We start from the raw sequence: 13,161 nt of genomic DNA on the forward strand, positions 1-13,161 counted from the left end.
CACACAAAGGTGATATGTTACTGACCGGTACTGTAAATCTAATTTTGTCAAGTAGATTTTCCCCCTGGAGGTTAGGATATGAATGTTGAAGTAAATAGTAGCTTAAGTAACCTCTGTTAGTAGGTTAGTAGCATAAGTAAGAGATTGTACAACAGATATCTTAACATACTAACTTTTACATATAATAATGAGGCCGGTACCTAGTATTGAAGAGTTTAGTAGCATTGTCATTAAGACGTCTGTTTTACATAGAATCAATGATTTCAAATATAATAGGGTCTATGCATAGAATACATATTAACTTTATAAGAAACACTGCAATTTTATAGCTTTACCTTTGAGATGTTTTGGTAGGTAACCCATCACCGTTTTGAAGCTCGGCGTTAAATTCGGCACATAAGTAAATGCACTGCACACTCCTTACGCACTCTGTAAATATGCCGAAACTCTTCGTCCGTCATATCAAATGGGCTGCAAGTGTTTCTTAAAGCTGTTTACGATATTTTTCTTCAACAGCAGCCGCGAGTAGGAATAATAAAATTTGACTTCCCTGCGAAGAAAATATTGACAATATTATATACAGCGGAACATTGTAACTAATAACTCTCAATATAATCATAGAAAAACTGATATTTACCTGTAATTTATACCTTAAAATATGATTATTCACTACTTTTGCTTTCACGACAAGGCTTATCGTCATCTAAGAAGCACGTAGTTAAAATTAACTAAGTTGAACTGTCAAAATGGGACAATCTGTCAAATTATCCACATCTTATCCAACGACCATGTTATGCAAATTGTCTTCTACCATCTACCGCTGTCAAATGTGGATAACTCCATATATCGTCTGCAACCATAGTATGGATGATAAAACCGACGATAACGGCCGTTTTATCCACACCTATTGCGTGATAACTACCTTGTCGTACAACCTTGCTAAGCCCGCAGGCCTTCTTTACCATATAGACTTAATGGGTCCATGAATATCCACTACCCCGTCCTTCATCCACCATTCACACCCACAATGCGTTTCTAAAAGTTCACATAAAGATCCGATGTACTTAAGAATCCCCTGAAGAAAAATATCAAAATATCAATACTATTTGATGCACTAAAAATATCAATACTATTTGATGCCCTCAAAATATCAATACAGTAGAATCCGTTTATTATGACTCCGCTTATACTGACCAACCGCTTACTATGACGCAATTAGTGTGCGAAGTTTGGTTTTCATATAAAATTCTTTGTGACAAATTCGGATAAGATGACTTCGCTTATAGTGACAAATCGCTTACTATGACCTAAAAATCCTATTTCCATGAAATTATGTCCGGTTATACTGACCCATTCGCTGGTTTTCCTGGCCGTCACCACGTCTTTCCCTGCGAGGACGTTTGGTGCGTTCGTGGCGTGTAAGGTATTTTAGTTTTGATTCTCAGTGACAAGTTGATATTTGTTACAAGTTTAATAAAACTCATTTCTCACAAAGGAATTTGAGATTAATTTGGAAAACATAACAAAAATAAGAAGTTGTACTACTATGTCTACTATGTTTTATATGACATCCGCTTAGTATGACGTGTTTGTCATTTCCCTTCGATGTCATTGTAAGCGGATTCTACTGTACTATTTGAGTCAGATGTGTGAAATACTTAGCTCTGAAGATACCACCATAAGTCCGGTCTCTATTTATATAAAACTTACGAAATTTTCTACTACAGGATTTTTTATCTTTTAAATTATTTTAATTAAAATATCACCATTAACTATGAGTAAATTCACATAGTAAGCCCCGATGAAGAGCTTTTCCTAGTCAAAGATTTTTTAATTTCTACAAATATGTATTATATTGTATGTATTTTACTAGGTCAAAGTGCCGCCAGTAATAACGTCCCTGGAGAACGTGACCGTCGTGGAAGGCAACGCAGCACAGATCGCCTGCAAGGCTACCGGAGTGCCTGCCCCTGAACTCATTATAGAGACCAGTCTGGACGGATTGGAGACAGATCAAAGGTGTAGTTTTTCTGTAGATCTATTAGTATCTCAGTAGCCAATGTAACACCTACGCTCAAATCCGAGGTGGAATGAACTAAACCACTTTATGAATGAAAATGAAAAAATGAAAAAAATGTTTATTCAGTTTAAGAATTACTTATACAGTTGTAAATGTTGGCGCCTCTTTTTAAGTAACAAATACCTGTGTTAAGAGGCACCGCTCTTCCTTAGTTGGTAATTGAACAACAATATAATGTATAATTTTAAATTAACATAGAAATTAAATGAAATAAAATTATCGCATGAATGATTGTAGAGATGGAACTGTCTACGTCTACATCATTACTTAAACAGGGGAGGAGAATTAAATTTTACAGAGCTGTAGGATAATAAGCTTATAATTATGTATAACTGCTTAGTGACGATTGAAGATAACGAATTAAACTGAGATCTATGAGGAGTTTATAGTTAGCCAGTTTATGCCGGAAATTTGCAAGGCCGGCACTTTGTCAATATTAGGTATATGATATTAAGCACTATTTGAATGTTTTCTTTCACCAAAGAGTAACAGTAAATATATGACATTTTTATACCGGGGTTGGAATTGGAACTCGCGAACTCCGGTTGGGAAACTCCTTACCACTTGATTAGAGTTAGACCAAGAAAAGTCTGCAGCGATTTTGATAGCATATGCAGTGCGAGTGTTATTTTAAAAGTCAAACTTCTATGAAATTATGACGTATAAGTGACACTTGCACTGCTTGGGCTATCAAAATCACTGCAGACTTTTCTTGATCTAACTCTATCAAGTTTCCATAATTTATTTTTTTCTAAAACAGGGTATCAACAGCCATCATGCACCCGACACCGGACACGTCGGAGCTATATTTGACAATTATGAACGTCTCCAGACCATGTGAGGGCATCTTCAGATGCAGTGCAGCTAATGCAGGTTGGTTGGCTTTTGTTTCTTAAAAGGCTTTTTTCCGCATTTTTATTTTATGTCGGAAATACCCTTAAAAAACTAAACTTTGAACTTAAACTAAACATTGGCCAGAACTTTGGCCAGAACGATCGAATGATGAAACAAATGACTATTGGAATATACTATAGATGACGCAAATGCATCTACTTCGCGTGTCCGAACCCCGACCAAGCGTCGAGGTTGGCCATGGCTATTGACATATATTGACATTTTGGAGTGTAGTTTTATTTAGTGGTACCTAATTGTAAAATATTTTATCTGGACTACAGTCCTCTAGCATATCCATCTGTCAACTTTACTTCAAGTTCCGCCTCCAGGCGAGAAGGAGAGAAATTAGGATTAGAAATTAGCCGCTTACTGACACAGACCGAATTCCACGCGGGCGGAGCCGCGGGCACAGCTAGTAATAAATATTTAAGTAGGGCTCCCATACAATAAACGTGATTTTTTTGCCGTTTTTTGCGTAATGGTATGGAACCCTTTGTGCGCGAGTCCGAGTCGTACTTGGCCGGTTTTTTAACAAACTTCAAGAAAAAATTAGAATGAGGCTATCTAATTTCTTTAAAATAAGAAGTAGATATTTATTTATATTTGTAGCAAAATATATACTACAATGCTGTATAGTCTGAGCCTGTCCCCAGAAGATGCTAGTCTTTTTTTCTTTTTGCAGTGAACAACGTTACGCAGGAAATGTACTTGACCGTCCTGTACGCGCCATATTTCCCCGTTCAAAACGAGACCATTTGGGGCTGGCACAACCACACGGTCAACATGAGCTGCGTCCACGCAAGCAACCCGCCGTCCGCAATAGTATGGAAGTATGATATTCAAGTAACTAATTGGTAGACAGCTTTACTCAGGTCACAATATTAAGCTTAAAAAAATTATGAAGTATATGGTTTCATAGGAATTCCCTAAAACTTAATCATAAAAAACTTCTTATCGAAAACTTTAATACATACAATACTGAGAGAGTGACAATATTATACAATTTAGAATTATCCTCAAGAAAGTAGAAAGTATATATGTATATAACAAGCAAATAGTATTGCTGCATGTAGGTACACTTACAAAAAGCGAAATTGTTCGCTGCGCAATATAGTATAATGAATAGGCCTGATGACAAATTTTGAAAACCCTTTTAATATCGTCGGTACACTTGTATTAGTTCCGAAAAACACTATATTTCAGTTATACTCATAAGATTTAACATAGATAATTGCATTTTATTATAGCTAGTTTAAACTTATATTATAGAGAAAGCAAAAAATTCGACAAAAGCAATTTGGCAAACTGTAAATAAATATAGGAATAAAAAGAAAGTAGCTTCGAAAGAGAAAATAACTCTAGTTGTAGGTAATAGAAAAGTACTCAATGCTGCTCAAATTTTTTCTGAAAAATTTTCGAGTCAATGCAATGCTTTAAACGCCACAAATAGTACACCACAGGCAGTTGGTTTTCTCGAATCTAATGCAAGACGAGTACAGTGTGATATGGAATACTGGGCAACTACACCATCTGAAATAGTGAAAATAGTAAATTTAATGGAAAATAAAGCATCTTGTGGTTTTGACGATATTCCAATCAGCATAATCAAAAGCAATATCTCCATTCTTGCAGAGCCATTATCTTCCTTTTATAATAAATGTTTTGATGAAGGGATTTTTCCTGATCAACTCAAAATCGCAAAAATATTACCAATATTCAAAAAAGGTTTAAAGACCGACGCCAGAAACTACAGACCAATATCTTTACTTCCGATTTTATCGAAGATATTTGAAAAGATAATTAAAGCGAGGTTAGTGAGACACTTTTCTTCAAAGGGGATTCTAAATCAAAGACAATTCGCATATCAACGGGGAATTGGGACATCAGAGGCCATCGACACCATTATACACGACATAACACTTGCATTAAACCAAAAATTAAAAGTAGCAGGCATCTTTCTCGACCTGAAGTCTGCCTTTGATACAATCAGCCATGAAATACTAATAAAAAAGCTTGAGTTTTACGGTGTCAAAGGGAATGCTCTAAGTTTGATGAAATCATACTTAAGTAACCGCAAGCAATTCATAGAAATAAAGGAGATAGACGACAGAGCTATGGAAAAGGTGTACAGATCTAAGTTTACCACTATAAGGCAAGGCGTTCCTCAGGGTTCTATACTTGGTCCAATATTTTTTATAATTTATCTTAATGACTTTATTGATTATCTGCAAAGCGTAGTAAGTGATGTGAATGTTGTAATTTTTGCTGACGACACAAGTCTAATTTTATCGGGAAAGGAAATTAAAGACCTAAATGGTAAGGCAAACATTGCGATAGATGCTTGTCACAAGTGGCTCTCTGTAAATCATCTCAAGCTAAACAGTAGTAAAACTCTAGCCATACTCTTCAAGACAACTACAAATAACAAAGATTTATTAGATATATACTTAGATTGCGAAAAAATTCAGAACGTAGAAGTAACTAAAATGCTTGGTGTGCATATTGACGTCCTTTTAAACTGGAAAGAAGAATTAAGTGAAATCGAAAGTTCACTCGGCTCAGCTTGTTATGCTCTTCGCTGCTTAAGGGATGAACTGACACTGGAGCAACTGAAGATGGTTTACTTTGCCCTTGTCGAATCTAAGTTAAGATACAGCATTAAGCTTTGGGGCAATAGTTATAAATATAACATTCAACGTGCTTTTGTCTCACAAAAAAGAGCAATACGAACTATGGTTCGAATTCCACAATGGGATAGCTGTAGAGAGCATTTTAAAAACTTGGAGATATTAACAGTACCCGCTCTTTATATTTTAGTCCTGTTGACGGATGCAATCAAGCATAGATATCGCTTCGAATCTGATGAGCAAATGGCTTTAAGACTAAAAACCAGGACTAAAAACATTACTCCCATTATTACACCCCATCTTGTGGTGGTAGAGCATACTACCAGAGTTCAAGCCGTGCGACTATTTAACAAAATGCCAATTGAGCTAAAGGGACTCGTTAGTCATAGGTTAAAAAAATACTTGCTTGACAAATGTTTATATGATATTGACGATTTTTGAAATTACAAATTCATTCCTTTTATTTTTATTATGTTGTTATTGTGTTAATGTTATTATTAGTTTAATTTAAATTGTACTTTTGACTTATGTATGTATTCAAACACAATTGACATTGTTTATGAATAAATATCTTGTATCTTGTATCTTCGCGCGAAAACGCCTCGCATGCCATTTGTGACGTCATCATTTAGTTGGTGGTAGGGTGGTAGATATTGTTTACATACTTACAGTTACGAATTTCCCTTGAATCCGAATGATATTGTTAATTCAGCACCATATATTACGATTAGGGATGATAAATACATTACAAAAATTTATCACAATAACTCATTTTACACAAAAACTCTCACACGGTTGCAGTTTAAGATGAATTATTTAGATACTACATGTAAATTTTGAGTGAAAATCACCGAACGCCGGTTTTACTTTTTAATTTTTCATTTTTTCTAGTTACGACAGCCAACATGGCAATGATAGTTCCATTCAGCCAAATAATTAAAAAAGTTTATTGTTGAAATATCGTATAATTTAGCATTTTATTTAAATAATAACAAATAGATATCTACTTTATATCGTGTAATAATATTTTTTGGACGTAATAAATGTTTAGTGGCGAAATAACATTTTTTTTGCACCTTTCGAACTCTTTGGTGCCCACGTATAGATTTCGGTCAATGAGGTTGTCTATGTTGCTCTAAGAAATATGTTATGGATTGATGACGTCACTGTTTAGAACGTTTCTGATTGGCGTTTCAGTAAAAATGGCCGATTGGAGAATTTTGCACTTTTATTTTATTGAATATATTAATAATCCTTCAGTTTATACTGAGCTTGGGCCATTTTTTAGAATCATATTAACATATATGTTTCGTTGAAATCATTATTTCCATGATTCTTTGTTACTTGCAACACGCCTATTCTGTATCTAGAGTTGCCAACAGCTAACTTTGCTACCCATTCAGTTCATTTAAAATTCTTACAACTTTTATCAGGTTCCTTGGAAGTGAAAGTCGCGAAACGACTACAGCAGAACACGATCAAGTTAATAAAATACTTCAAGAACTAAATGATGGCAGTACAGAACAATACTTAGCCTTGCAAATTGACGCTAATAAGTATGGAGAGTACGAGTGCACAGCTGTCAATCCTTATGGAAATACTACGAAGAGAATATACTTGAGAGAAGCGTTTAAACCGACGGCTATCAAAAATGTAAGTATGTACTTATAATTATTATGCCTAAAATATTGTTATTGCTTTTATTAAGTCCATTTTTCCCGTACGTGGAGCTTCAGACATTTATAGGGAGGCGGACATTAAGGCCTTTTCAACAATTTAATAAAATGTACGGGTTACAATATTCATATTATAATACACCTTAAACTTCAAGAGTCGTAAAAAATGTAAAACCTACAGACTCTGCCTTAAGGGGCCCACAGATTACTAGTTCGCCGGACGATATCAGCCTGTCAGTTTTTCGGAACTGTCACCTTTTGCGATTAACTGACAGGCTGATTTCGTCCGGCGAAAGCATTTAAATTTTGTGAGCCCATTTAAAGTTGCATTGAGTATAATCTATTATTGGCGCCTGCTACAATTGTGTGATTAATTACAATATCATTTTTCTCACAGAAAACAATCATAACCATGACAGCAACGTCCGTAACATTCCAAATCCAAGGCCCGGACGCCGCAGACAACGCCCCCGTACGCGGCTACGTCGCAGAATACGACCTAGTTGAGAACTATGCCATCACCAGCCACCATAACATAAGCTATTGCGGCGTGGAAAGGAACTTTACAATAGACCGGCTGAAGCCCAATAGGACGTATTCGATTAAGTTTGCAGCCCAAAATGCGGTTGGTGATGGCGAGTGGTCGGAGCCGTTTGAATTCGTGACACCTGAATCGTAAGGATTTGTTTAATGAATAAGTTTGCTTGTGCTCTGTTGAATGAAGGAGTTGTGACAAAATAGGCAACGTTGTTTTTAATAATGTGACGAATTTTTTATAATTTTGGACAACTGCACACGTAGTACACCGCCAAAAACAGATTTCTGAAAAAATATCATAGCACTTCCCCCAATTTCTTATTTCCATTCTAACCCACCCGATAAATGCAATTCATAATATTATTTTATCCTAAGGTTATGTGCCTAGTTGTATTAAATGAATGATGTACGACTACCGTAAAATGGGGTGAGTAGGGATTACGAGGGCAGTTGGGTTATGAATGGGGTGAGGAGGGATGGTAGGGGAGTGGGATGGTATTTTTAGACCAGAGTTATCACATTGTTACGTAACTTTATTATCTTGAGAAGCCAAGCTATTTTAATATTGTGTCAATTCTAGCAACCGTCCCATCTCATTCAATTCCTATCCCCCCTAACCCCGACTACGGGGTGAGCTGGGATTTCCTACTATTTTGTGTTTATCGTTGAATCTATGAAATTAAACGACAGATTATCATTGAAAAACTAAAGTTCATACTACCGGAACATTTTTCAAGTATATAAATCAAAGTGTATAAAAATCAACTTTTATTGAGGTTTGTACTTCATTTTTGTCCCAACTCACCCCATTTTACGGTATACATCGGCGGATGGTCAATCATTCAATCAAAGTAAATTTACCCTATTTCTTGTTAACCTACCTTTTCTTATAGCAATATCGAAATGCCTCAGGTCCGCTCCTGAACCGCCCACAGAAGTGTGGGGCAATCAAGGCAAGCTCAGGTGGAAGGCGCCCGAGCCTAACGGGGAGCCCATCGACCATTACAGCGTCGAGTTCTGCCCGGTGAGTGCTTATTCGATCGTCAACGCTAATATGGAACGGTCAAATAGTTATTGGGGATCGGGATTTGATGGTATTTTTAGAATAAAATAGAATTTATTCGTAAGCACAAACACGAGACAGTACATAATATAAAAGAAAACACAAAATAAGATTAAAATGCCACGAAATTGCCCCATCTCAGCATGTTGTTGGTGGCTTCCAGCGCGGATCAACCGATGAGACCATCAAGTGAGAAAAATCACGGAAGGTAACAGACAAGAAGAAAAATACATAAAAATAACATACAGTAAACAAATAGTTAAATAAGAAAAAAGTTACACAGCAAGAAGATACAACATAACGACTATATATTAAATTAAGATTATTTATACATATAAAACAAGCATCGTATCGGTCACACACTCTCACAACACTGTATCGGTCCGGTCCAACCATACCTTGGCTGAGCATTACAGCTGCATATTTTAAAGTGGTAACACACTATCGCACCGTACCGCGACCTTGGTGCGTCGCACACATAAGTGAGAGCGAGAAACAGATATCTCTTTCTCGATCTCACTTATGGGTGCGACGCACCAAGGTCGCGGTGCGGTGCGATAATGTGTTACCACTATTACACATACCTACTGAAAACCATACCGTTCTTTAGGAAAAACTATGTCTTGTGTAAACATATACATACTTATTTTTGCACATTATCGGTGTTTGTCTGCCTCAATCAATGATAACGTCGAGACACTTCTAAATTCCACTATCCTCCTAAGGCCCAAGGTCCTACCTGTAGTACCTCCTTATTTCGATGAAATTTAAATCCTATTCAACTGGAACAGAGTGGCTTTTGCTTTGTTTCGTTCAATTTTCCGATAACGCAAAATCAACTCTATTTCATACTTTATGAGTTCAAATTTCAGTGGCTAATTTTGGATTTTTCATTTGTATGGCCTTAGGAGGTTATGACACTATTGTCAAAACTTTTAAACTATACTAGGTACAAGCGAAATTTACAAGCGCAACGACGAAAATTTATGCAAAACATTTAAAAATACGTGTTAGATGCATGTGCTTCTTAATTGCTAAGTCTAAGTAAGTACGTAAGAATAAAATATGATACTATACTTATGAAAATATGTGCACCCACATTAAACAAACAATCACCGTTCAATACACACATTTATATGTCATACAATTTCCTAATGGCGCCGAAAGTACTTTAAGCGAGGATTAATTTATATCATTCGACATAAATTGACCATAAGTTTATGGTCCAACTCCAACTCATATTCCATAATATTCAATGGCCCATATCCTTACGCAATACCCATGCACATTAAATTTAACAGTTCATGAAATTGGGTAAATCCGTCTTACATATATACAAGTAGGTATCTGAAACAATTGACCTTCATTAGATTGACCTCAGAAGTGCCGTGGGGCTGCTGTATTATGTCATGTTGCCAGTGTAAACAATTAACAGACACCCAATTAATTAAGGTGTAGTCACGCGTTATTAGCGGCGTGGCTAGCGGCGTGGCTATACAAATGTTTAGTTAGTTATTAGATAATTATATTAGGTAAGACGTAATAAGCTGTGGTATGTTTGAAAAGTAATTAACTGGCAGGAAGTAGCTCAAGACAGAGCGAAATGGCATGATTTAGAGGAGGCCTAGACCAAACCTACTTAGTTTTAAATAGATCGAATTAATTATTTTATGTCAGTTAATTAGTTTAAAATTATAACTGTATTTTTTTTTCGTTTACCTATAACTTGATGTGACTTGGTTATGGAATACGAGTAAATGGGCTTTTTTAGGGTTCCGTACCTCAAAAGGAATAAACGGAACCCTTATAGAATCACTCGTGCGTCTGTCTGTCTGTCCGTCTGTCACAGCCTATTTTCTCGGAAACTACTGGACCAATTAAGTTGAAATTTGGTACACATATGTAAATTAGTGACCCAAAGATGGACATGTAACGTAAACAAATAAATTTTAAACATGGAGGCGCTTTGGGGGGTAAATGAGAAAGTAAAAAAATAAAGTTTCTCAAACTATATCGTGTTACATATCAAATAAAAGAGCTCATCTTGAGAATTTTTTTATAATTTTAAAATACATAGGTAGGTTAGAAGTTATTTAAGAAAATTGCCAAAAAATGACCATCCCCCCTCCCTTTATCTCCGAAACTACTGGGTCTAAAATTATAAAAAAAATACACAAAATAGTTCTTTACCTATAGATAACAGGAACCGAGAATAAATTATTTCAACCAAATAAAAGAAAAGGTTCAGGTCGTGTCATACCAGAAGGTTAAGGAGTTGGCAGAGGACCGGACGAGTTGGAGATTGCTCCACCGACAAGAGCACAGCTCTTAAATATAAAGAAGAGAAGAAGAGATAACAGGAAAACCTATTAGAAATGTGCAGTCAAGCGTGAGTTGGACTTAATGTACGGAACCCTTGAAACGCGAGTCCGACTCGCACTTGGCCGGTTTTTTATTTATTATATGTGTGAATGAGAAAAGTCATAGGTCATTGTCGAATGGTTCGTTGTGGAGATATGCATTCGTTTATTTTTCAAAGTTTCTTTAAAATACACTAGGTACCACACCACACTACGTTTGTCGCAAAATGGATTAGTGGATTTATAATTGCAATAAGCAATTGAAATTTGGTTTTAAATGGATTGGCTATACAATTTCTGTTCTGATATTTAACTCCCCATTCCATAAATAACGATACTTTTACCTAAATGGTTAATTGAAAGTACCCTCAAAAATTATACTTAGTCATAAAAAAACACATGTATTTTACTTTCCTCGTATTTGAAATGAAAAGTAGAGTGTTTAAAGGCCTGTGCACACCGGCTTGCGTGTGCATGACGTGCACGTGCGCGTTCGCTAAAATGTTGGAGCCGCACACGCACACGTCACGCAAGCGGTGTTCCGTCTCTCGTAAGGTCCTGTATACTACAACGCCGCACGCACACGTGCACGTCACGCACACGCAGCCGGTGTGCACAGGCCTTAACTCGGGTGAAAGGCATAATTTCAGCCTCGGACTATTGGCCAAACTATACCAAACTACCTCGGCAAAAATAAGTGCCTTTCATCCCTTGGTTAACAATCTACTACAATGTTTCAGTTTGTCGGCGAAACTGTCAACCACACGCTCTGCCAAAAAGACAATGTGTCAGAAACCACGTTCCCACTAGAAAAGTTGGAGAGGAACGCTAAATACAAGTTCGGAATAAGTGCACACAACTCTCAAGGCTACTCGGATTACACGTATAAGGAGATAAGGACGCCAGGTAAAATTAATTACCCTATTACCCTATCTAATTTATAAAAAAAAAAAGAAAAAAAAACCTAAATTGTTCCACATTAAATTCCAATCCTTTTTACAAATGACTAGTGTATTTTGTAGCTTTAATTCAGCACGTTTAAACAATAAAATCTTAACAAAAACACTTTATAACGTCACTGATAAGATTTCTACTCAGCCTAGTGTCAAAGTACCTTTTGAACACCGGGGCCTATTTCTCGTACGTTACAAGTTCACAAGTCTACAAGCTTACATTTAAAATTTCATTGTACAAGTGTGTTTTAATTCTGTTTCTCGTAGGAATGATTACTACAAGTGCTACAAGGCGGCTGTCTAAAGTTAGAAAATAGGTTTGTTTACTATGCAAAAAGGAAATGCAATGGCCATTATAAATGTTATCTTAATGTCAATGTCACTGTTATGCATCATAATCTTAATAAGAGGAAAATAAAATGGCTGACTTGTGTTTTCGGAATATACAAGCGTATAATAATACAAGTAGTAATGAAAAGCGTTTCTCAAAATTATCAATTACAAGTGTAAAATCAAACTCAGTTTCGTCAGTCACTCTATGAATGTTTACAAGCTTCAGGGTGGGTCAGTTTTTTTTTATAATACGGGTGAATTCGTTACAAAATTATTATGTTATTGGTCATTTACTGGTTCTTTCCCAATTATAATAATTTCATAGGAATGAGTTTACAGTTTTTTTTTGGAGAATAAAAGCTAAATTTAAATAATATTACTGATTTTAACGAAGTGCATTCAAAACTTACACGTTTGAGATCTTAAAAATGCAATAGCTTCATTTATTTATTAATCGATTTTTACCAAAAACGCATATTAGCAGTTTATAGAGACTCCTCATTATTTCGTGATAAGTCACAAGCTACAAGTATAAAGTACTGCTTTTGAGAAACGAAATTACTATTTTAGTATATAATATCTACTAGTGTTTGTCAACTTGTGAAACAACAACACTTGTGAAAACTCTTTTATCCCCG

The 13,161-nt window shown here is 35.9% G+C and overlaps 2 protein-coding genes across 4 annotated transcripts in view; one reads left to right on the forward strand and one right to left on the reverse strand.

Moving 5' to 3' along the window:
- Nucleotides 1–13,161, reverse strand: part of LOC134797105 (probable cytochrome P450 301a1, mitochondrial) — a 308,099-nt gene that overhangs the window by 153,797 nt on the left and 141,141 nt on the right. The gene's annotated exons all lie outside the window — the stretch shown is intronic.
- LOC134797103 (fasciclin-2-like) overlaps nucleotides 1–13,161 on the forward strand; it is a 67,300-nt gene that overhangs the window by 51,836 nt on the left and 2,303 nt on the right. For both annotated transcript variants that reach the window (XM_063769332.1, XM_063769331.1), the window contains 7 exons: nucleotides 1,874–2,019; nucleotides 2,841–2,953; nucleotides 3,657–3,804; nucleotides 7,035–7,254; nucleotides 7,675–7,952; nucleotides 8,727–8,838; nucleotides 11,978–12,143. In XM_063769332.1, coding sequence (XP_063625402.1) covers nucleotides 1,874–2,019; nucleotides 2,841–2,953; nucleotides 3,657–3,804; nucleotides 7,035–7,254; nucleotides 7,675–7,952; nucleotides 8,727–8,838; nucleotides 11,978–12,143 — 1,183 coding nt within the window. The remainder of the gene's footprint in view (nucleotides 1–1,873; nucleotides 2,020–2,840; nucleotides 2,954–3,656; nucleotides 3,805–7,034; nucleotides 7,255–7,674; nucleotides 7,953–8,726; nucleotides 8,839–11,977; nucleotides 12,144–13,161) is intronic.

The sequence above is a fragment of the Cydia splendana genome, chromosome 14 (genome assembly GCF_910591565.1).
Source record: "Cydia splendana chromosome 14, ilCydSple1.2, whole genome shotgun sequence".
Taxonomy (NCBI): domain Eukaryota; kingdom Metazoa; phylum Arthropoda; class Insecta; order Lepidoptera; family Tortricidae; genus Cydia; species Cydia splendana.